Raw genomic sequence first — 25,796 nt, 5'->3', positions numbered from 1 at the left:
CATCAGAACTTATATATCACATCTCCTTCCTCTCCCACACAGCAGTAGATGATAATGGTCTAATTCATCGTATTATCTGAGTCAACAGATCAAATTATATACATACTATCCCTCTAAATTCAAATGACCCTTAATCTCACTGAACTACACAGACTGCCTCCAAGAGCTCTTAAAAAAGTACCCAGGGCTTTCATGTGAAGCACTGAGAGAGACACTTGGGTCAGAGAGACTCCCAAGGATTCTAGACTTATTCTTCATCCACACAGAACTCTGCACTGCCTACCATCCAACTGGACCGATACATCTTGGTGACTTCTCAAAATCACCTGTTTATGCCACGTTTTCAAGAAACATCTTATTTCCACATTCATCTTTCCTGACTTTCAATAGGCACTGAAAGTATTACGAGGTCCAGCAAAAAATTTTCCATTTCCTTAAGTTCAAATGCTAAATTTTTCTTGGATGGAAATTTTAGCCATCTGTTAGCACTATGCTTTCTTGTGAAGAATATACCCTTTTATACCTGTACCCTGGAAAATTCTTGTTTTAATTTCTTGCATATATTGCAAGAGAAAAAACAAACAACATTTGGTTTATGTGTTCCCTTTCTAAAGACCTCTTAGGTTGAGGCCAGGCAACCACTATAGTCCTTCCTAATATTAAAATTACATCATTCTGCAGATTACCATAGAATAGACTTACAATAAAAATTGCTTCACTGATTGATGCAATTAAGTAATTTTATAATATTAAACATAAAATATTTGATGTAATTTTAGATTGCCTAATGCCTTTTCATTTTAAAAATGAATTATCCCACTATTTTTTTAAAAAGCTAAAAAATTCCCTACCTCTCTTTTTGGACACCCACTGAAATGCCAATTCTTCTGAGATAACCCAGCGACAACTGAGGGAAAAGTAGGTTCCTTTTAAATCTATGTACCAACTAGATTGTAAATTCTTTAATCTGCTCTATCCCATCCCCACCTCTCTTCCTATCCCAGGATCTGCATGCAGAGCTCAGTCTATGCCTGATAAATGTCAGACATGAAAGACTGTATCCCCAGACAGCATCGCACATGAAAGCAAGATGAGATTATGTTGGTATCAACAATAGAAGGCAATCATCCTATTGCTCCATATGCTCTTTTTGAAAAGTTAAGTATCCCCAAGCACAGACATTGTTGGAACACAATGAAGCTAGTGCGTTTAGCATTTTCCACTGTCACCAGAAAATAATATTTCTGATTAGAGAAATCTACCTCTATGAAGAAGCACCTAGCATTCTTAGTTAGAAGGATCTACCTGCCATCAATTTTTTACAACAACTTGGCTCTTGAGCAGAAAGTGCGATTAAATTCAAGATCTGTGTGCTTGATGTTCTCTTTATCCTTAATGGGACAGAGAGACAAGAATTACGCGCAATTAAGGAAGTCCAGACTAGAGGCCTCTTCAAGAAAAAACACTACACCTTTCAGGAAGTCACCAATAAGGGATCCTTAAAATTCAAAACTATATTTACATTTTAAAAAAGCTTTGTGGACACAACTAAACATAATGCATTTACGGACTGACTCTGGCAGAGGGCAAGATTGTTTGCACACATAGAGGACTTCATCAAAACTGACAAATGGCCCACAAAGACAGAGATCCTCGACTACCCTATGAACTCAATAAACCTGGACCAAAGGAAAAGGAAATACAATCCCCTAAGAATCTAAGAAACACTCTACTGTGGGTAAAGTGTTGTTGGAAGTTGCTGTGAGTTGTCTAATTTGGGATCATGAACTGGGTACAATTAGAGGGGAAGCACCTGCAAACAGAATGCACCCCGAGCGGAACACGAATGGGAAATGCAGAGCTGACAGAGTCATCTCTTAGCAAGCACGTGGAGGGAACCCAGTGGTGCAGCCAGGTACACAAAATGCTCAGAAATTCTTTTCTCTGTTGGCATTTGGGCTTTTTCAGTCCTACTCTGCTCTATTCAGAGAACCACATCATGAGCATCTCTCAGCTCCTCCAGCCTCTCCTGCCTGTCCTTCTCAGCCCCTCTAGTCTGGTCCCTGCTTCATCTCGTGCCAGACCAGCCATCATCTTCAGGCTGGCCTGACTCAGACATACCGACCCTGCAGACGAGAGTCGGCTACACTTCTGGAGGATGAAACGTTCTGCTTTAAGCAGTAAAATGTTCAGTAAGCTTATACCGTCAGCATCAGAGAGATTTAGTCATCATTTTCAACCATTGGTCTGAAACATATTTCATTTCATTTTTGGACAATATGTAAACCGTGTTCTCAAAATGATTTTTGCTTTGGTCACTCACTTTCACATTTTCAAACTTTCCAAGAATGCCTGTGTTTTACTTTATAAGAAACAAAACATTTTCAATCAAGCAGCCATGTATATTCTATAGCCACATCAGCACTCATTTCGTCTGAAAATACCCACCTGTTGTGTAGGGAAAGGATTTTCTTGGATATATGACAAACAAGACTGAATTTAGATGCCTTTTAAAGTGTGGACTCCAGTAATATCAGAAAACAGATCAAATTATAATTTTATTCTAAATGAAGTCTAGAGTCCACTGCTGTGGAGACACATCAATATAAAATTAGAATTGTTTAAAAATAATTATTATATTCCCTAAATTTTGTGGATCTGTAAATAGGTGTTTTTCTTTTGAAATCGCTCTCAAGTGCATAATCTCTAAATCCAATTCTTTTTACGTTCCTCGTGACAGGTACAGGTTCAGGTTCCTGTTGTTTCTGCCTATCTCATGTCTCACTCCTGTGTGATGAGTAGATTTCTGGGCTTCCCATTACTTCTATTTTCCACCCTCTTCTGCCTGTTAGTACTCAGCGTACACTCAGTTATTCAGTAACTAATCCACCTTCAGGTATTCAACTTGCAACAACAAAACAAGTCTTACATGTGTGTGCGACCACTTCTCTGCTGTGAAGAATTTTACAAGACTTTTCTTAGTTTCTTCAAATTGCAACTCACTACAATTAATAAAAAGTGAGGAAATTATGAATTTGCCACATTCTTAAATAAAATACATGTGAGAAAAACCTCTGGTTGCCCTTTTAGGCTTGATTTTAGATTAAGGTTGCTTTTTTCTCCGTGCTCCCTCCACCCATATTTCTTTTCAGAGTAAAATTATGAATTCTGGAGCATTTTCCATGCTGAAGTCATTTGGTTTTTGGCTTTGTACCTTTTAGACATTTGAGATGCTCAATATGCCCCAAGTATAGTTCTTGCTGTGTACTATTATTTCCAGTGCCACATAAAGGTTTTTTTAAAAGCAGAATATTAGGATGGGGGAGGAAAAAGGCTCCACTTTTGTGTCCCTTTAGACGGTTTACTGCCTTTTAAGACACTGACTGTAAGGAATGGCCCATTATCAGTCTTTCAGGTTCTTAGAAACTGTTTCAAAGGCTTTTTGTTACCGACTGCTGTCAGCTTTCAGAGATGTATCCTTGTTCCTGACAGCTGCCCACGATGAACTTATCCATGATCATTTTTATTTTTTGTTCTTGGAATGGAGACAGCTATCAAATCTGCCTCTCCTGCTACATCTATTCCTCCTTTTATTAGATTCTAAGACCCTCTTAATACAGTCCCTTGTCACGTAGCTTTTTTCCACTCTAGAAATACTTCCAGGTTTAGAAGAAAAGGAAATGAGATTTCCACAGAGCAGTCCTGTTCATTTCTCCTCCGTGATACAGTTGACACCATTCTCGGGTGCCCATGCTGTGACCAGGGCATTCCTGATTCTGCGCTGCCCGTCTGTGCTAAGTCCTTCACCCATGACACTCCCCTCTCTTCTGTCTTCCCATGAGCCAAGTCCTTACTCAGAACGTGGCTTATGCTTAGAACATTCCCTTGTACATTTTGGAGTTCTAGGCTTCCGGCAGATACACTTTCATTAACTCTGAAATATTACAGCCTGAAACATATAAGAATAAGACAAACAACCCAAGAAAAAAAAAATGGGCAAAGTATATAAATAGGCAATTTACAGAAGAAAAAAAATCTGATTAGCCAATAAACATACAAGAAGATGCCTAACTTGACTATAACCTCGCTAGTTACTAAAAAGATCTAGAAATAATTTTTCATACCAATTTGGTTAAAATTTTAAAGTTTGATAGTATCAAATATTGACACGCTGAATGGAAAACAGATCTAGTACTCATAATGCTAGTGGGAGTTTACAGGAGCAACTGGAAGCATTTACTGAGCGTAAAAATGTGCATGTGCAACACTTGCATTTACAAATACCTATTACAGAGGACTATTCAACTGTGCACAAAGACACTCATGCAAGAAAATTTAACCTTCCACTGTTAGGAATCACACACAAAAAGAAAATGATGTCCACCGACTGTAGAATGACCGAATAAAATGTTTCACAGTCACAGAATTAAAAATTATGTAGCTGCTAAACCAAATGAAGTAGATGCATATGTATCTAGGTGACTAATATGGGAACACCACATATATTTTATATAAGCATACATATGTATATACACTTGCAGGTGAATTTAAAGCCTCAAAGGAAATAGACTGAATTCAGAGTAATGCTATCTTGGAGATACTAGAGACAGGGCTACTTTTTTGATAGATGTAGTCATCAAAAAAGACTTGGCTGTTTTAATTTTTTAGAAGAATAAAATTATTTCTTATGTCACTGAACTTTCTAATTCAAGAAACATATGGATTGTAAGGCAGACACCCTTTATTACTAAAGTGTTATGGAAGCCCTTCACTTTACAAGTCAAACACATAGGAAAAATACAGGTATCTATTCACACATTGCAATTCACTATCAGGGCAAATTATACACTTAATGGATTTTTTCCAATGAATTTATCTTTTCAATGACATTACCTTTGTATCCATTAACTGGTTCTAGCTTCATGCAGTATGTTCCTGGATGTATATGAGTGCATGCTTGCATGCAGAATACATAGAATCCACAAAAATGGATTTATAAGTATGTACTTTGAATCTTCCTAGTATGCAAATCAATCGACAATGCACAAATATAACTATGCAAAGTAACATAGGGCAAGTGATAAAAATGTACAAATGACAAAGTATAAATTATCTGACAATGTACAACACACATCCTACAGTATGTAATATACTTACAAACGCTGGGCTAGACAGTATAGAACTTCATCAGTATCAGTATGAAATTCCTCACTTTGAAGTATTGTTTAATACCATCCCAAAAGAACAGTAATTTAAAAAATATTTTCAGTCCATTAATTCAGTATCTTTAAATAGACTGTCAAAGAAATCATCTGTTTAATGTTTGATGTGCCTTTTATTTGAAGTCTAATATGTCTTAGCAGAAGGATAGAACTGATGACCTAATACATTGAGTTTCATCTCTAATTTCTATCACTTATGATTTTTGTAGAAACCATTTGTTTAAACTGCTATAAAATTATTGAAAATAACTTAGTTAAGCATGTCTAAGTATACATATTTTTAAAGATAAGCCTGTTTTGTTGGATACACCTTTTTTTTTTTTCTGCGAGGAAGGTAATCAGGCTTATTTATTTTTTTTTTAGAAGAAGTACTGGGGATTGAACCCAGGACCTCATGCATGTTAAGCATGCGCTTTACCATTTGAGCTATCCCCTACCCCTTACATCTTTAAAAATTCTAAAAATGTATTCCAACAAAATAAGTCATGATTCACCATCTTTATTAATAGTTTCTTACAACTCAATAATATTATGATTTCATTTCATATATGTTTACTTAACATAAAACAGCCTACTTCTAATTCTGTCAGTATACCAAACATTAGTCAACGAATAATTAATTTGGGATAGTAGGCAGTACATGAGAATTATAAATAATGAACTTGCCAAATTTCTTTGGCTTCATGACGAGCCTTAAACAACTCATAATTACAGATCTCAGCCATTTGTCTTAACTAGAATAAATGTCTCTGTGTTGTCAAGATTTGCCAATTACAAATTTAATGGCATAATCTGTTGACATCACCAACCAATCTGTCCTCAACAATTCTTGATGTGAACAACACAATGCAACTTTACTAATCAGGAAAAGTACATTGTGTTCTTGGATTCTATTTCTATAGGCCTTCATTATTATTTCATCTTTAAAAATTATTTTTAAGATTATATTTCCTTAGTGCATGTTTTTTTTAAAGTCAATAATAATAAAAAATAACACCCATAACTAACCTTACGTGGTAATCATTTTGCAACATATATGTGTAACAAATCATTACACTGTAAACCTTAAACTTACACGTTATATGCCCATTATTTCTCAATAAAGCTGAGGGAAAAAGTAAAAACAAAAAAAAAAAACAGCTCCTAAAAATATTGGTCTAATTCAAAGGGCAGAATATGAAATCTCACATATAGATCTTATCCTCTGCCTACAGCCTCAACCGAGTCAGTTTAATTATCAGTTAGAATTCACAATCTATAAAAACAGAGCATTTATAATGGAATCTAGCTGAGAAGGAAAGATAGGTCTCATGACTCTTCATGAATTCAGGGGGGATAAATGGGGAGAAGAGTCACATTTACTAACATGCAAATAACATATATGAATTCTCATGCTATCCTTTTGCTAGGATGCTGACTTTGTAGATGTCCATCTGTATACTGTCTGAAGACTTGTGTTTGGTAAAAATATGGTATTTTCCCAGATCCCTAACTCTGTGCACTGCCATTTTGCTTTGGTGATAAAGGAATTGCTGAGACAATCCCCCATCCTCACCCCCACCCCATATAGAGGCACAAGTCTGCACTGAACGGATGGTGTCACGCTGAGTCTGTCAAAGTGCCCATTGCCCAGCAAACCCAGGGCAGTGAAACTTAACCTGTTCTTAATTTCATGAGATATTAACATTCAGGAAATACATGTTATCAATATAATTGTATTTAATTATACATCCACAGGGTCAGTATTTACTATCAGGGATAAAATGGCTTTACATATGTCATAAATCTATAACTTTTGGTCACCATCAATTTAAATAACTTGAATATTCATAGCACATTTCAATCGAGGCTCATAGGGGAGCAGATAATGAATACAGAATTCGTTCTTCCTTACAGCAAATATTCAACTCTGACAAAAGTAAATAAAAATAGTATCAGTGAGTAACATTTTAGTGGGCATCCCTCTTGTAAAAGAGAAAAAAAAAGAACCACTAAAACTTAGTAACATCAGACTCAAAAATGTTCTACCAAGTTACGCAGTAAAAACATTCTAAATACATTTTGTTCCCCAGCAGCTATATATATTTTTGTTTGTTTGTTTGTTTGTTTCTTGACAACTGCCACTGTACTTGTTATCCTCTTGCTCAAGAGATTAAACTTCTGCCCAGGCTGGTCCCTGGCAATCCTCCCCCCTCACTTGTCTGTCCACAGCTTCATGGAGGCTGAAATCTGTACAGGACTGATCAATTTGGAATATGATCAAAGCTATGCATCTTTCCCATGAAACAGTACAGACAACAGATGAGAAATGAACAAGCAGGTTGATTTTAGGAAATCTCTCAAAACAGAGATGACTACAGGTGCTAACACCTGCCCAGCTACACTTGACCTGCAGGGGCTGCCCTGGATGTTAGGTTAGTCGACTCGGGTGAAAAAATACCTCTTATGGTGCTTGGCATAATGGAGGTACCAGATAAATGCTCATTTCTCCTCCCTTAGTAACGTGGTTGGTGGTCACTGTACAACACAACAGTTCAAGAGTCCTCCTGAATCGTGTCCCTTGCTCAAAACAGCCAGCTGCCCTGATCCCAGGTTGTCTGCCTTTAAACTTTCCTCCCAGGCCCATTTCCAGTGGCCCTCTTGACCCCTCTGTAAAGGTCTCAGCCAAAATGTGCTTTTCCCCACCAGCTGTCCCTTTCCTTTGTTCATCTTCCAGGCCACTGCTGGCTGCTTTCTTGTGGCTGATTTTTCTCTTTAGCCTTTGCAGGCTAATCTCAGACAGCTGCAAGCCAGTGAACCCCTCACCCTCCAGGTGTCTCCCCTTCGGTTAAAATGTGGTGTGGTCAGGACGCAAGATTCTAAAAAGATGTAAGATGTATCATCCATTATTTTAACTCAATTTCTGTTCATTCTGACCTCATTGTACAGAGTCAGTTCATCACCAACAACAAAAATGAGCACAAAATACTCCTTTTAAGCTGATTAAGAGAAGAAAACAGCTTTGTTTTTAAAACTTGCTTGAAATTTGAGTGTCTGACCAAACTCTGCTGATGCCTACATGATCTTTTCTTATTAATTAACATAAGTTAGATTATATTTTGACCTACACGTTTCCTTTTTAAAAAACTCAACGGAAAATCCTGTTTGGCAATTTATTTCTTTAAACGCAGCACTATCCTGAGGATAATCACAAAAATTAAGTACAGAATTGGGGGTTCCAAAGCCTAAAACAAGTCAGCCCTTAATAAGGAAATCAACCTGTAAGCAAGAGAGAATTAAAAAAAAATGAACATAAAATGCCATCCCTCTCTGGCTCTGTGTTAGCACACCCCTAATGCATGCCAGTGCCTAATGGATAGCAGGTTCTCAACAAATATTTGCTGAATGAATGAGTGAATGAGTGAATGAATGAACATCAGAGGACTATCAACAACCCTCGCCTGAACATCGCTCAGCGATGGCGACTGCATACCCCAGGTCTTCCAGAACATTCCTAATTCCAAAAGTCTCAACAAGCAAACACAGTCATGAGCAAATGTCATTTCCCAGACTACCTCTGTTTTCAGAAATGCTGATTATGCAATCCGTTTAGTTTTTGGAAGATGCTGAATGTAGTGGAGTGAGGTGGTGTAGAGTATGAAGTTTTAGTTGGACTGACTTGAGTCTGAATCCTGGACCTGCCCCACGCCATGTGGGCTCAGGTCTGTCACTTCTCATCATGACCTGAGCTTCCTCTTTGGTAAAGTGAGGGTTTTCCCATTATATGTTGCTATGTAACAAACCACCACCAAACATAGTGGATTCAAACAACCACCACTGGGTCGTGATTCTGTGGGAAGCAACTGGGCTAGAGTCAAATAGGTGATTCTTCTGCTGGTCTCATCTGGGTCACTCATGGCTGTGGTCTAGCAGGTTATCTGGGGTCACAGAGTCTGAGAAGGCTTCACTCACAAGTTAGGTGGGGCCTGGCTGTTAAGCGGGGCCTCAGGCCACAGCTCATCTCTGTTTTTATCTAGATTTGTGATAAAATCTAGACTCTCCTTCCCTGAGTCAAAGCTCCTTAAATTCTAAATATGGAATTTGCATTCTTTTTCATTACAGACTATTACAAGATATTGAACATAGGTCCCTGTGCTATACAGTAGGACCTTGCTGTTTATCTATTTTATATACAGTTGTTAGTATCTGCAAATCCCAAACTCCCAATTTATTCCTTCACCCTGCCTTCCCCATGGGTAACTATAAGTTTGTTTTCTATGTCTGTTAAGTCTGTTTCTGTTTTGTAAATAAGTTCATTTGTGTCATTTTTAAAAAATTCCACATATAAGTGATATGGTATTTTTCTTTCTCTTTCTGGCTTACTTCACTTAGTATGACAATCTCTAGGTCCATCCATGTTGCTACAAATGGCATTATTTTATTCTTTTTCATTGTGTATATATCTCACATCTTCTTTATCTAGTCATCTGTTGATGGATTTAGGTTGCTTCCATGTCTTGGCTATTGTAAACAGCACTGCTATGAACACTAGGGTGCATGTATCTTTTTGAATTAGAGTTTTCTTAGGATATATGTCCAGGAGTAGGATTGTTGGATCATATGGTAACTCTATTTCTAGTTTTTTAAGGAATCTCCATAATGGCTACCTCAAACTACATTCCCACCAGCAGTGTACAAGGGCTCCCTTCTCTCCATACCTTCTCTAGCATTTATTGTTCGTGGACTTTTTAATGATGGCTATTCTGACTGCTGTGAGGGGACATCTCATTGTAGTTTTGATTTGCATTTCTCTGATAATTAATGATATTGAGCATTTTTTTCATGTGCCTATTGGCCATCTACATGTCTTCACTGGAGAAATGTTTGCTTAGGTTTTTGCCCATTTTTTATTGGGTTCTTTGTTTCTTTGTTATTGAGCTGTTGGTATATTGTGGAAACTAAGCCCTTGTTAGTCACTTCATTTGCAAATATTTTCTCCCATTCTGTGGTTTGTCTTTTCCTTTTGTTTATAGTTTCCTTTGCTGTGCAAAAGATTATAAGTTTAATTAGGTCCCATTTGTTTATTTTTGCTTTTATTTCTATTGTCTTGGTAGACTTCCTTAGGAAAACATTGCTAAGATTTATGTCATAGAATGTTTTGCCTGTTTTCTTCTAGGAAGTTTACAGTATCTTGTCTTATGTTTAAGTCTTTAAGTCACTTTGAGTTTATTTTTTTATAGTCACTAGTTATTAAATGAAATAATATAACTCCATGCAGAAATATAGATTATTTCTTATTAGACACATGAGAGTAAGAATTGCCTAAGAACATTTATATGGCTTTATGTTTAGGTAATTCCTGATTACATTAAATTTTCTTTGCTCATTTGCACTTAGATGGAAGGTGAAAGCATCTGAATATTTGCTGAAATTAATATTAAGAAGATTAAGAACTTCTGAACATATATCTGCTAAATACTAGACAGTGATACCTCTTTTTAAAATCATGTCTGCAATTTCTCTTTCCACCCTCTTTCTTCCTAATATCCTGAATAATATGTGCATATCTAATTTCAGTTTAACTAAGTCTTACCCTGTCAGAATCTACTGAAACCCTGAGACTCAATTCCTTTGGAAAGCCTCAGGCATACTTGCATGTAACCCGAGGACATTTATGATGACTGGACCCAGGGATAAAACTCTGGCATTTGGCCAAAGGCAATCATAACTAGTCCTTGTATGGAAGCTTCTTAATTTTTTTCCTTCTATTTAACAAAAATATGTCAAGTCTTCCTTGTCCCATGGTAAAGGAATTCCTTCAGAGAGCAAGTATAGATTTATCACAGATTAAAGTAAGCACTTTTGGTTGAATTCTATTACCCTAGTTTCTTCTCCCCTATGTATTTTCATAAAAATCGATAAGTAATTCCAGTAGCAAAACTAAACATAAAGATTAATGCAGGGAAAACAACCCTTTGGTGCTTTTCCACAAAGTATTATAAATCTCAGTTACATATTTTCCAGATTAGTTATTACTGTGTCTTTTTTTGCAATTGGAATAAAAATGTACATTCCGTAACAAATCATAGTTATAGATACATAATAATTTTCTTTTTTTTATCCATTTGTAAAGCTTTTATCTGGTATCACATACAGCCACATGAAATATGGCTTAACATCCTTTAAATCTGATGAATCAATTTTTAGCTGCAGCATCAACAAAGTTCAATTTACATCCTATTATGATCTGAATAAAAGTAATTTCCTTTCATCACATTTTATCTCCATATTTAATACCAGATGTAACAAGAGACAAATTGTAAACATAATAGAATGATAATAGAAAAAAACCTAGGGAGGAATTTTAAAGTAAAGCAAATCCTGAATTAAAACTGAAACATTAGACAGTGTAGGTGGATTCACTGTCAATCCTCCTGCGGCAAAACAGAGGGGCAGTGCCAAGCACAGAACACTACGAGTGGTGAAACTAACCACTGATGTTATTTCTCATCAATGTTTAATAAACCTGATTTATGACTCACACAGGGAGCTGAGTCTGTATCTTGCAGCCAGTACTACCCAAAGTCAAATGAGAAAAATACCACAAAAGTAATGGTTAAAATATAATTTCCCTCAGGAAAAAACACCAGTCTAAAATTTCAATACCCATAATAGCTTTCTTCAGAAGTGATTTAGGAGCACCTATACGAGAATCTGGCAGGCTGCAGTCCACTCCACTTTAATTTTTTTCATTTTCTTGAAAGGCCAGATTAAAATTCATCATTTCCAGAAAAAACTTAACAAAGGTTATAAGCTATCACCTTAAGTTTGTATTTGCATTCAAGATCCACATTTTAACTCTGTGACACTGATGATCTACGGTTTTTCTACCTAATATTTTAAAGAAGGGTTTCTTAATTTAAGAAAAAGCTTTACAATTTTTTTATAAAGAGGACAAATAAATTCAATACTCTTTATGTCATATATCTAATAAAGAAATTAGTTAATATGCATTTTCAAAATCAACCTAAAAAAGCCTATTGGTTAATCTGTGGCATTTAGAAAGCAACTTTAACAGCTGCAAAATAAATGAATAAAATAAAATAGATGAGTTCAAGTATGAAATGCACAGTGTGGGGAATACAAGCAATAATGATGTGATATCTTTGTATGGTGCAGATCATAACTAGACCTCTTGTGGTGATTATTTTGAAACGTACAAAAATACTGAATCACTGTGCTGTGTAGCAGGAACTAACATAGTGTTGTAGGTCAAACAAAGAAATTCATAGAAAAAGAGACCAGATTTGTGGTTAGCAGAGGCAGGGGGTGTAGGAAGAGGGAACTGGACAAAGGTAACCAAAAGGTACCAACTTACAGTTATAAGGTAAGTAAGTACAAGGGATGTCATGTACAACGTGATAAATACAATTAACACTGCTGTACATTATATATGAAAGTTGTTAAGAGAGGAAATCCTAAGAGCTCTCATCACAAGAAAAGAAAAAAAGAAGCAAACTTAAATATTCATATCTCAAAGAGAAAGAGAAAGGAAATTCAAATACACAGGCGAAACTGATACATGTAGCTATAAATTACAGATAGTGAATAGATGTATCATATTAACATTTTGGACTTACTTCAAATAAAGTGAACCTGACTGCAATATATCAAATAACATAACCTACTGCTTTCAAACTGTTCCCCCTCATCTCCAGTCTATGTGACTACCGTCTCGTTTTGTATCAAAAGCATAGTTACTCATTTTTGCTGCCACTGCCTCTAATCCTGGCCCAGATGTCCATTGCTCAATAAAATATCTTGTAAAACTGCACTGCCTCCCAGGTATATTCTTTGTATACTTAGACTAGTACATGCAACAAACGTGGGTCATGCACCAACTCCCCTGTGAGGCGCTAGATGTAAAGGCAGAGAGCAGCCTGAGCGGTCTTGGTTTGCAGCGGACGTTACTCCACTTCGCTGTCACCTCTCTGTCCTCAATTTGGGGACCAGAGGAGCAGGCAGGATGTCCGGTGGATTATCCCACTGGAGGACATGTGTCCTCTACCACCCTGAGACCGTAGACGGGACAGGCTGTCCTGACAGACCACAGGGACGGGTTGTCACTGGAGGCCGAGCGCATGGATAAGGCAGACTTTGCGGCCTGAGACTGCAGCCTTTGACCCCCAGGCACTCGGGGCGGGCCTGGGCTCCCGACTGTGGCCTGTGTGTGACTTTGGGCAAATCAATTCTTTCTCGTCTTATTCTCCTCACTTGTCAATCGGGGATAATGACACTTAATAGGTTTATTTTGAGGCTGAAAAGCACAATGGATGGAAAACCTTTTGCCTGGAGCCAGGCACATACTCAGCAGTCGACAAATGATAGCAGTCCTCGTCATAAGTAATGACAGTAATTATAATAATAAAGACTGTCTATTGGACAATTAGTCACCATAAGAACATGGTGTTTGTTATTTCCTGGCTTTATCTTTGATTATCGTGCAGCCTGAATAAGGAAAATAGTCCACTATATACAGTCCATGTAGCATTAAAAGCATGTGCAATTTAAATGTCTTTTCTATTAGTTATTTTCTGAATGCCCCGTGTATAGGTTGACCTTACTTAAGGAATTCCTTTACCCGATGTCAATTGTTTCCATCAGGTTTAGATGATTCTGAATTTTTAAAAATGGGGCTTTTGTCACTTGTTCTTACGATTCTGAAGATGAACAGAAACAACAACAAAAAAATGCCTGATAGCTATTTAGTTCCTAAGTGACCTCCCAGGGTGAATTTTATCATTTAATGACATTCATTAGGTTGTTTTATCAAAAAGGAACATGTTTTGAGTTTTTACCTGACTATACAGTGAATGGAGAGTTAAAAACTACCACCTGAATAGCTCTGTACCCAATTTCTTACCTTCTTATTGAAAGATCATGACAAGTAAGTGGCCAGTTTCATGGCATTTGCTGTGATTTCCTTCCCACATGTGGTAGATTTATTGTGGCTTTTTTCCCTAATGGGTACATCCCGTGTATTTGGACAGTTGTCCCCTCCGCTGGCAACTTACCAAAAGTGACACGAGACTTCTACTACAAAATTAAGAACACAACTGAACTTTGCAAGGTAGTTTTCTGAGTTTCCTTCTGAGTTAAACACTGCTCTGAAAGGTAAAAAGGGCTGGGGAAGACAGTAAGTCATAGTGCGAGTCTGCTAATCATGAACCCAGAGTTTGGCCCTGCCTCTGCGACGAGTTCTCCGAAACTCTCATCTCACTTCCCCTGATGCTCAGTTTTCCCACGTGGGACTGCCTCACCTTTTCCAGCTCAAAATTCCTCTCATTTCACGTTCAGTGCTATCACAGAAAATTGCATTGTCTCTGATTGTACGCCCCGCATGTTGAAAAGCATGTGGTAACGCAGAGGAGGGGACAGGCTGAAAGGAGGATGAGTACTCAGAAATTGAAGTGGGACACGTCTTCTAAATTGACTAAGGCGATGTGATTTGTTTGGTTTCACATCTACAGCGTGGGTTTTTTGGGGTGTCATCTGTCCCCAAACCTTGACACAGCATGCTGACTCCCCACCTCCCCATACTCACTTCAATCACGGAAACAGTGTCTGCTAAACAGATTTTATGATCCTCAAATATGTCTTTTCGATAATGTATATTCCTCAGCAGGCCTAGATCATGAGGGTGCGGGATGTCTTAGGTGCAGAGGCTAACATCTTAGACAGGATGTGTGTGTTGAGGTCCTTTAGAAGGAGCCATGGGAAAGGTGCCGTGAAACGGTGACGCAGAGGTACGGAAATGGTAGAGAGGCACAGAGAAGCAACCAGCATCTCAGTCACCAACTGACTCGGGGACCTAGGGGAGGGCTGAGCGCTGCAGACAGAGCAGGAAGCAGCGCCACTGTGGCTTTGGCTCGGTGCCCCGCCGGGCACTCTGCTTAGGTCTGCAGAAGGAGCACCCGCTGAGAGGTTGCTAAAGACGGGAGTGGCTCGAATCCAGGGTCCCAAATTCAAACATATAGGGATCAATAAAATTGCAAAGGGGAGGCTTAATGAAATGAGAAAATTTCATGGCACAAACTAAATAGGGATAAGATTCTAAAGAGACAGTTAAAGCCCAAGAGTGAGGATAGTGTCCAGAGTGGCAAGAGAGGAAACATTGACGAATGAAAACTAAACACCACAAATACTGGCCTCTGTACATTGATTAGAAAGCAGTGAAATCTGAGATACTAGTTCACAGGAGCATGGTGCAAAGTTAAGAATGCCCCTTGTCCCTGGTCCCCTCCTTTGCTGTAAGATCCTGAAAACCCTGAGAAGCAAACTGGTGCAAGGAAGAGGGGATAATACCAGACATCGAGCTGTCAATCTGAGAGCATCTACATCCTCCCTCCTTAAAGCTGTCACTTTTTCTCAAATAACACAGAGATGTATTCCTATTTTACCACTGTATCTCTTAATTTCTAGCTCATCATGGATCTGCTGCATGTTAGACACTATTCTTCTAATTTTTAAATTATTTTTTAAATTGAAGTGTAGCTGATTTATAATGTTGGGTTAGTTTCTGAAGTATAGCATAGTGATTCAGTTATCCATATATGTTTTTTCTTTTACATATTCTTTTTCACTACAGGTTACCATAAGCTGTTGAATATAGTTCCCTGTGCTATACAGTAAGACCTTGTTTATCTATTTTGTATCTGCTAATCCCAATCTCCTAATTTATCCCTCCCCTCCCCCATTCCCCTTTGGTAACCATAAATTGGTTTTCTACTAGACACTATACTAAGTGTAGTTTCTCAGTTACTTCTCACAACCACCCTATAAAGTAGGTCCATCACTCATTTCACAGATGAGAAAATTGAAGCAAACAAGGTTAATTCCTTCACCACACCAGTATGCAGGACAGCCATGATCCAAACCCCAAGGCCATTATTTGGAGCTCCGAATTTTTTCAAAAGTAATTTTTGACTGTATGCATTTTCCTGGCAAGTGTACATATGCCTCCACGATTCGAGTCATATATTGTACAAAACGATCCTTGCTTCTTCCTGCTAAGTATAAACATCACCCTCTTCACCCTACCTCCCCCGCTGATAGTCTCCCTGCTCTGCAGTCAGTCTGTAATATTTCCATCATAGTTTATAAATCCTGTAGTTGTGTTAGCTTTGTTCCCAAAGTGAGTAGATGCTAGAGACCAGGCTCATGAGAAGTTATCCTGATTGGCTGAACGACTTCAAGACTTCATGTCAAATAAAGTCTCTTGAGTTCTTGCCGCTTCAAAAATAATCAAAAAGAGTCTGACACATTCTTTCCCTAAGGACAAGGTGAGCGCTGTGACATTGTCCTAGAGCTGAATGGTGACATGAAATTCCAGGCCTCTCTCTGATGGCCCCCTTCAGAATGGACTTGATCTTTTCTTTTTTCTGGATACGCAATGGATGCTTTCCTTAGCTTTGAAATCCAGCATCTTTACTAAGATGCGCCTCAGCATTGATTATGTCACCTTATTGAGACAAGTTGTATCCTTTTAATTTGTATAATTAAACCTTCTTCCTCTGCCATTCTTTGAGGAGTTATATGTATATTGAGTATCATTTTAGTTTTAAATGTACCAAAAGGTACATTTTTATAGTTACAGTCCTGATTCTTTTTGATTATTACTCACCTTTGACACTGATTTTTTGAGAACCAGCTATCTGTCACTGTTCCATGTAGGGGAGGGGGAGGTCGTGTTGTGGAACAGAAGTTAAGATTTCCACAAGTTGTGGGGGTCTGTGTGCATCCGTGTGGCTTCAGCCCAGTGGCTCACGCTCTGCATGCGGGCTGGAATCACTTGGAGAACTTTTTCAAGCCACTTGCGCCTTCCATCACTCTCTAAGGTTTTGATTTAACTGGTCTGGGAATGATGCTCGGGAACTGGTGAGTTTTGAAAGGCTCCCCAGGTCATGGTAAGGCAGAGCCAGGTTTGCAAACCTGCAGTCTCTCCCTCGTCCTAGTCAACGCCGGTCAGCGGTACGGGGCCCTCACAACTGAGTGTCTGTCCTCTCTCTCCCCCGACCGCTCCAGAATGAGGGCCTCTCCTTTGTGATGCCACTCAGAATTCCAGAAAGCTCCTGCAGTCAGGGAATCACACAGAGGACTCCTCTGCTCCTCTGAGAATACTAGTTATTTTACCTTATTATTATTTTCTATAATTTAATTCTGTTGTTGAATTTTTAAACTGAGCGTACAGTGAAGGCTGGTTGTTTTAGAACACCAGCATTCTGCTGGCTCTGTCTGAGGTCCTCAGTAGCCAGGATCCTTTCAGGAAGTTTTCTGTTCAGAAGACACTGGGCCTCTGATGTTGTGGTTTATAGTTATAGTATGTTTTTCAGAGTCCTTAAATATGGTAATTGTATTTCTGTCTCTCAGTCTCCTTGATATTTGGATGATTTTAGAGACAAAAAGGTGATTTTATTCTGTAGTCTTACAAAGAGCCCCTTACTTATAATTTTTTTCTACTTAATGACTCTGGCTTTCAATATATTTTAAAAATTGAGTTTTTCAACATCATCAATATTACATTTTAATGAGACATAAAGCTACTAATAAATAAAATTTAATAAATGACTGAAATTCAATGTACTGCATGGTAATTTGGATTAGTAAGAAAAGGAAATGTGCTCCTTTTAAATTAATCATGATTACTTACATATACAGTACATTGGCCAAATTTAAATGTACAATTAAGCACCTAATTATGTTTTAAATTTAGCTGCATGCAGAAAGAGATGATCACATGTGTCTAATAAAACTAATTTCCTTTCCTTTTCCATTTTGAGTGAAACATTATCTTTTGTTTTTATATGAACTTTTAAAATAATCTAAAATACTAGTTTGTGTATCTACATAAATACATAACATCAGTATGTAGTTACCACTTTCAGTCTGAACTACAGCCACCATGTTACAATTTTTTGATTATCATTCAAAGTCAACATTTCATTATCTAACCATTACTCCTACGATGATGTTAAATTCAATCGTCGTTTGAGAAAAAGCAGCAGACAGACCAAATTAAGATTGTATAAAAGAGGAAGTCATGAGGAATAATGAGGACTGCCAACAAAAGCAGGCCAATCAGGGGAAAGAACAACAAGAAAACAACTTAATTCTCCATTAGGGCTCTAGATCCTAGCACAAATATGACTGGTCACCAGCAAATTCAAAAGGATGAGCGCTTTGTTCAGTCCGCTAGTAAATATTGACACAGGGTTCACTACGAGGCAGCCATTGCCCTAGGCCCAGGAGACATGAGGATGAAAAGGCGGGCTTCCTGTTTTCAAGGAGCTTCAATCCTTAGGAGATAAATGTGCAAATAAACAGCAGAGCTACAGTAAAATTACTGCCTCAGTGGGGGGGCTACACCCCCCTCTCAGGGCAATTGCCTCCTGGAACTGGGCGTCCCACCCACACACTTTAGAAGGAGACATTGCAGCTCACATTAGTTGAAGTTGCTGTGAGCCACAGTGAAGACAAATGAAGCCGTCTGCATATAACGCAGCAACTGGAGTTGCGGCAAAACTGCTGCATTGAAAATGGTCAGGGTGTGATTCAATTTAGCAACGTGATTTTAAAGGACAGGAGGCTCCCAGTGCAAGGGCAGCCTAAGTCCTGAATGTTGGCCACTCTCTGTCCAAGACCGGGGCACACTCAGCCACTAAGAGAAAGAGCAGCAGGCTCTGACCAGCCCTGCATCCCAGTCCTGCCCCAGCCCTCAGGACTTCTGGGGCAGGCTCCACATAAAGATGCTTCTGCACTTTTGAGGCAGGGGGAAGGATGGAAGATTGGTTCCCGAGCCAGGTAAGTATAAGAGAGGACAGCAAATCAAAATGCTTCACATCTTTTGGTTTCTAAATTTTTGTGAACCAGAAAACAATATCATTGGCCAAAAGAGCTGGAAGACTGCCTGTCTAACTACAGTGCTCGGAATTCACTATGAGGAAATATGAAAAGATGAGAATGAAATTTAGGAATGTTATAATGCAAAATTCACTCTTTAAAAATGCCAATTATTCATGGTTTTTTTCAGCCCAGCTTCAGTACTATATTCTATCCAAAGACTTGTGGTTTAGTTCATACGTCTGGAAAGTACTCCCCAATCAATGCAAGATCTTCACATAGCCTTTCTGAAACTCAAACACTTAGTTAGCCCAGGGTTCATAACGCCATCCTGTGTAACACAGCCCGGAGCTGCTAGGACTGAAGGCCAGGATGGGAATAGGATGTATCAGCCACTTTTTTGGATGTGTGACGGTTGGTGGGCGGAGTCTGAAGCAGCTGCCCTCCAGGCTGACAGGGGCTGATGCCCTCTTGGCTGGCTGTGACATCCCCACCGTACGGCTGGCCCACTGAGGCGTGAAACCACACCAAAAGCCAGGTTAAAAATAAACACATTTGGCTTCCAAAAGAGCCCAACCACTACCCTGTTATACACTGAGAGATTTTCCTCTTAGGCCTTGGGTAAAAGTGTCTAGAACTCAAAGGTAATACCTGGGCCTTGAAACTTTAAGAACAATTTTTTTTTTCAAATGATTCCAACAATTCCACTATGGACTGAATGTTTGTATCCACTTTCCCACCCTCTACGACTCGTATTTTGAAATCTTATCCCCCAGTGTGATGTATTAGGAGCTGGGGCCTTTAGAAGGTGATCTGGTCTAGATGAGGCCATGAGGGTGGAGTTCTTATGATGAGATTAGTGACCTTATAAGAAGAGACCAGGGAGCTTTCCCTCTCTCTCTCTCCCTCCCCTACAACCCACCACATAAGGACACAGAGAACAGACAGCCCTCTGCAAGCCAGGGGGAGGGGCCTCCCCAGAGTCAACCATGCTGTGCCCCGATCTCAGACCTCCAGCCTCCAGCTGGTGAGAAGTACATTTATGTTACTTATGCCGCCCAGTCTGTGGTACTTTGTCATGACAGCCTGAGTTGACTAAGACAAATTCGCAAAGCACAAAATAATTGTTAAGAATTCCATGGCTTTTTGCTTCAATAACGAAATCTCTGCAACTTAAATGGAATTATAACAAATGCAATGATATCAACTAAGTGGCAGATGCTAAGTTCTTCCATTACTGTGTGTGGCGGCACATTTCGGGACTTCACAGGACAAGCCACAAATAAATGGACACTCTTGAGCAGAATGTATTCACATACAAGCGTTTCCCGTGCCTCTGCTGTGCAGCTGATGCATATTCGTGAAGTATTTCATTAGCTGCCTTCTGTCCCAGAATTACTTTTCAGCTCTCAAGCAATCATCAGTGTCTAGTATTCCGGTTATTTAAGACTTACCTTGCTTACTAGGGTGGAGTTAAATGTGGAAGGAAACCAACTATTGTTGACTCAAGGGGTTCTTTGTAACAACTCCTGAACCTTGCCCCACAAACAAATGCTTTGAAATGCTCTAATTAAGAATCAGAATAGTCTGAAATGAGAAATATTTAACTCTGTACAGATATTACCAACTATACACAGACACAGGCTGTATGTTATAGTCTATAAGGTAGAATATATTACAATACAGGGATGTAGTTAGTATCTGCTGTTGTGTTTCTTAAATACTATAGCCGGTCTGAAAATAAAATATCAATTATACAACTATTTTCTCCATTTCATACACATTGTAAAATAGAAACTGAAAATGGGTTTTATCAGTAAGACAGACCTATCTCATTAAAGCCACTGTAGCCCAGCTCTTGCCTGCTAAGTCCCAGATCTTCAAGGTCCATGCACTTAAACCCTGGGGGGCACTGGTAGCCTTCTTCCAGCTCAGGTGAGCAGTGTGTATCCGGGATGGCTAAACTATTCCAGGTTACGTTTCTGTGAACAAAACAGAAAAGGGTCAGACAATTTCAACAGTTGTAAGTGTTGATTGCAATGAATAATGTAATCACTCTTCATTAATAACTGTTGCATATGGACACAGATTTAAGATTCCCGATTCATGAATGGTACTCATAATATTAATGATGTACTGAACATTCTCAAATGATGCCTGATTCACCATCACAGCAGCTCTTTATAAGAATATTATTACCATTGTAGTTTATCATTAAAGACCAAGGCCTAGATAAGCAAAGGGAGGAATCTTTCTGTCGATTTGTGAGGAATGTGAACTTGTCTGGGGATTCCTTGTCATTCACAAATCCTTCTCCTACTGTGGCCACTGCTAAGCGACAGCAAGTAATGGCAGTCATTTTCCATATGGTACAAAAGTACCGTATTGTGAGTCTCATAAATGATGCTTGGTCTTCTTCTGTGTCACATGTGCAGTTTAGAAAGAAAATCAGATAAGTAAGGTGAGATTGAGGGAACTGAAGGCATCACATTGCAAAGAGAGAGATTATGGGGTGATTTAGTGACAGCTCCAGGAAAATTAAGGTTTTTTTTTTTTTAGGTGGATGATGATATAATCCTACTTCATCTCTCTGGAGGACAAACTGGAGATGAAGTTGATGTCAAAGGGCTTAGATATGTAATGGCTTTCTTGGTAGAGAGGACAGGTAATCACTGGAATGGTGACTGTGGAATCTCATCCTGGGCTGACCTTAAATTGGGCCCCGAACAGCTGCTGGCCGAGACAATTCACAGGGACGGTGTAGGGGGCCGAAGTTTAGGCTAGAGGATTTCACAAGCCTTATAAACCCATGACTTCATTGCAGTACTTTCCGACTATATCAATGCTTCTAGGCATTTCCTAAATGGGGACCAACCTCAGGACCATCTCAGTCCCCTCCGCTTAAGGCCAAACTGAGGCAGACTTTTTGGGTGGCACTTCTTTTCTTTAATATTTTCTTATATTCAACTGGCTCCTTCCTTCCCTTATAAAATATGCTTTCCCTAGAGTCTAATGCCTAACTCTCCACAATCCCTTAGCTGTTTGAGGCCACCAGGCAAACATGCACACGCGCGCGCACACACACCTGTGCGCGCACACCCCCCCCCATGCCTGATGACACCTTGCCCAGTTCTGTCTCAGTCAAACCGAAACTCTATGTTTACACCTTCAGGATTTCGCTCTTGGTTAGCTGCAAGCGAACTAACCTGTCTATACATCTCAGGGAATGTTGAAATAACTGTCACATTGCAGGCTGGTCCTTTGGACATCACGTGCAAAACCCAGAGGAAGGGCTCTGATTGAGGAAATCACCACTTGGTTGTGTCAGAAAGACACGATTTTAGGCACACACATCACTTATTTCTCCTCATTCCATATTCTTATGTGTAGGTCCCATGATGCGTCTTTGCCCCAGTCTAGCCTGACTCCAGGTCTCTGATTTTGTACCTACACGTTAGAAAAAAGTGGTGAGGGGACTGGGTTTCAGAGTTTCAGAGTAAAACATTCCGGGTTTGGTTCCAAGCTCTGCCATTTACTGGTTGTATGGCTTGAGTAAGTTCCAAACGTTTCTAAGCTCAGTTTCCTCATCCATGAAATAGGGAGAGAAGCTTGTACGAAGACTAGTGAGCCAAGTGACGCACTCACCGTAGCACCTAGCGTGTTCCAAGCACTCAATAAATGCTTATTATCAGTGATTATTAATCATTACAACGATAAAATGTAACCTAAATCCTGGCCTGTGAAAACACAATAAAGAACTGTCGAAAGAACAGATGGAATTCTGGCACGTGACTCTGAAACCATTTTGTTCACAGAATTGTGCAGCTGAAAGAAACGCCACAGATGACCGAGTTCTTAATCCATACTTGAGGAAGGTAAGGTGACATTCTGGAAGGGGAAAGTTTACCGGCCCATCAAAATTAGTAATTTTTTTTTTCATTTCCAATACTTTAAAAAGACAATAGCAGCGATGTCTGAGAAAAGCACTCTGTCCCCATGAAAACGTTTCAAAACTCATAATCTTTCAGCTATTTGGATAACTGGACTCTGGAGCCAGTCCGCTGGGTGCGACTTCGGCTCAGCCCCACTACACGTGTGACTTCACCAATCCGTGCCTCAGTTTTCCCATCTGTAAGATGGTGGGAAAACACTTTGCTCACGGGGTTGTGGTGAAAATGTCACAGCTGTGAAGCACTTAAAACAGGCACGCGGTAGACTGCAAGTGCTAGGTGTGACCTACTGTAATGTATAGTTTGAAGTCTGCAGACTCCCTGGTCTGGAACCCTTGCTGTGGTCTGCACTGCCTCAGTTTCTTCACTTCAAGGATAGGGGAGCAACTGCACCAACTTTGTTATGGTGTCTTGATAAAATGAGCTAATATACAACTCTCAGAATAGCCCTGGAAATGAGTCAATCACTCAGTAACTGTTAACTACTGTGATCATTTTCATTAATTTATACATATTAGAGTATTTTTTCCCTTTTTGATCTCCCTCGTTTTTCCTTTCATGTTAGTCCTGATTCCTATTTTAAGCACAACCCTCATCGGCACAGATAGTATTTTGAAATCTTTTGGCTTCAGGGGCAGCAGATTTGAAACACATTATTTTTGCCAACATCAAGCTATTAGTAAATGCTTATTAGAGACACATTTATGAGATGATTAATTGCTCTGGAACTCATGTATCTAAAACCACATGATAAATAGCCTTTCTAAAAACTGAAATGAAAGTCAAGAGTCTCAGAATATATATTCATTTCCTCAGTTAACAAGGATCGTCTAGATTTTATTTTTATTTGTTAATGTTAATTACTTCCTTGTTCATTTTCCCTCAGATATTCAGGATAGAACAAGAGGCTTTGTGGAATTAGGGGGGTAGAATTCTTGTTCCAACAGCCATATCCTAACTAGAGACAATGAGTCTCCCAGTCATAATAAATACCGATTCACGCTTAAGGTTTCAAGACATGCATTTCTTAACAGTCAGATTTCTTGAAAAAAGTAGTTACTTGTAATCTCCCTAATTCAGTTTTCAGCCCATTTTCATGATCTCTAATCCACTGAAATTGCTCTTGTTTCTTGCCACGTGCTACATCCAATTGGGAAAACTCCAGCTTTTATCTTCTGTGACCTATCAGCAGCATTCCATGTAGTTGTTTTGGTGGAAGGCAGAAAAATGACCCCCTAAGGATGTCTGCGTTCTAACCTCTGGAACCTGTGAATACATTATCTCACGTGGCAAAAGGGAATATTAAGGTTTCAGATGTGAACAAAGCTAAAAATCTTAGGTTGGGGAGATCGTTCTGGATTATCTACATGGGCCCAACCTAATCACACAAGTTCTTAAATGTGGAAAGCCTTTTCTGGTTGTGGTTAGAGAGAGCTGTAGCTTTGGAAGGAAGGCTCATGGATGCAACATTTCTGGCTTTGAGGATGCTAGTTCTGTCCATGGTTTTCTGGTCATTCTCCTTTTCCATCTCCTCCTCCTGTAATTCGCCTTTAGTTTTGAGTTGCTCTGAGCCTGGTCCCTGGCTTTTGTGATGCCCTCTCCCTATGCAATCAAATCTATTTTTATAGTTTCAACTCTCTGTCATCCTAGATGTCATTTTAGAGTCCCTGAGCTTCCTGTCCAACTGCCTGTGAGATCTCTCCCCTTGGCTACACCACAAGCACCTCCAACTTTATCTCCCCTATAGTGAACCTTTCGCCAACATTTCCTCTCATCACAAGTAGCACCATAGCACCATCATCCAAAGTGTCGAGCAAGCTTGCTATCTTGGAATCACCTTGAGACCTACTTTTCCTCCAGCCCTCAGAACTAATCATCATGTTCCCTTAAATATCCTCTAAAAGATGGTTTGGGTTCATTCAACTCTCTCCATGTTCACCTCTACTTGCATCACCAGCTAGTCTCCTAACTGGTCATCCTGCAGCCTCTCTGAGCCCCTCCCAACCATTTGTCACAGAGCATGGAGAGACACTTAATCACTGTCCTACACTAAGTCCATTGGTGACAAATCTTAAATATGACCTATAAGACCCTGAAGGACCTGGCTCCTGCCTGTCCAAATGTCCTAGCATCCAACCCTATTTGGATGTTCCATCTACTTCAGCTCTCTGTGTGTTCCATCTACTTCAGCATTTTCTCCTCTGCTTAGAAATCTCTCCTTTCATCTTTGCTTGGTTAACCCCATTTTTTCAGCCTTCAGGCCTCAGCTTGAATGTCACTTTCTCAGGGGAGTCACCCAAAGTCCTTCAAACTAAGTTAGGTGTTTCTACTTCAACTTCTTAAAGTACCCACACTTTTCATTTCTGGCACTTGGGACATGTGTCACTCATGTCTGTGTGGTCAATGGTCCACTGGATGTCTTCCCAACTCAGCTGTTACCTAGTATAGCTTCCAATTTCCTATAGCTCCTGACACATTGTCTGTGAGGGCTAAATTTATTTCTGAACTTGGATAGACTGTGGTCCTCAGATGTCTGGTCAAACACCAGCTAGATGTTGCTGCTAAGGTGGTTTTTAGATGTGATTAACATTTAATTCAGTACACTTTGAGTAAATCAGATTACCCTCTATAGTGTGGGTGGGCCTCATCCTATTGGTTGAAGGCCTTAAGAGAGAAGTCTCCAAAGAGGAAGGAATTCTGCTTCCAGACTCCCTTTGGACTCAGGACTCCAATATCAACTCTTGTT

The 25,796-nt window shown here is 39.3% G+C and overlaps 1 protein-coding gene across 4 annotated transcripts in view; it reads right to left on the bottom strand.

The window, feature by feature from the left end:
* Nucleotides 1-25,796, bottom strand: part of NALCN (sodium leak channel, non-selective) — a 265,237-nt gene that overhangs the window by 197,233 nt on the left and 42,208 nt on the right. For 3 of the 4 annotated variants that reach the window (XM_031466281.2, XM_064492994.1, XM_064492995.1), the window contains one exon: nt 20,928-21,082. In XM_031466281.2, coding sequence (XP_031322141.2) covers nt 20,928-21,082 — 155 coding nt within the window. Of the gene's footprint in view, nt 1-20,927; nt 21,083-25,796 lie in introns of those variants that run through there. The other variant, XM_064492996.1, reaches the window with a different exon arrangement.

This window comes from Camelus dromedarius, chromosome 13, assembly GCF_036321535.1.
Source record: "Camelus dromedarius isolate mCamDro1 chromosome 13, mCamDro1.pat, whole genome shotgun sequence".
Lineage (NCBI taxonomy): Eukaryota > Metazoa > Chordata > Mammalia > Artiodactyla > Camelidae > Camelus > Camelus dromedarius.
Note: the sequence above shows the minus strand (reverse complement) of the source record. Positions and strands in the feature narration are given on the sequence as shown.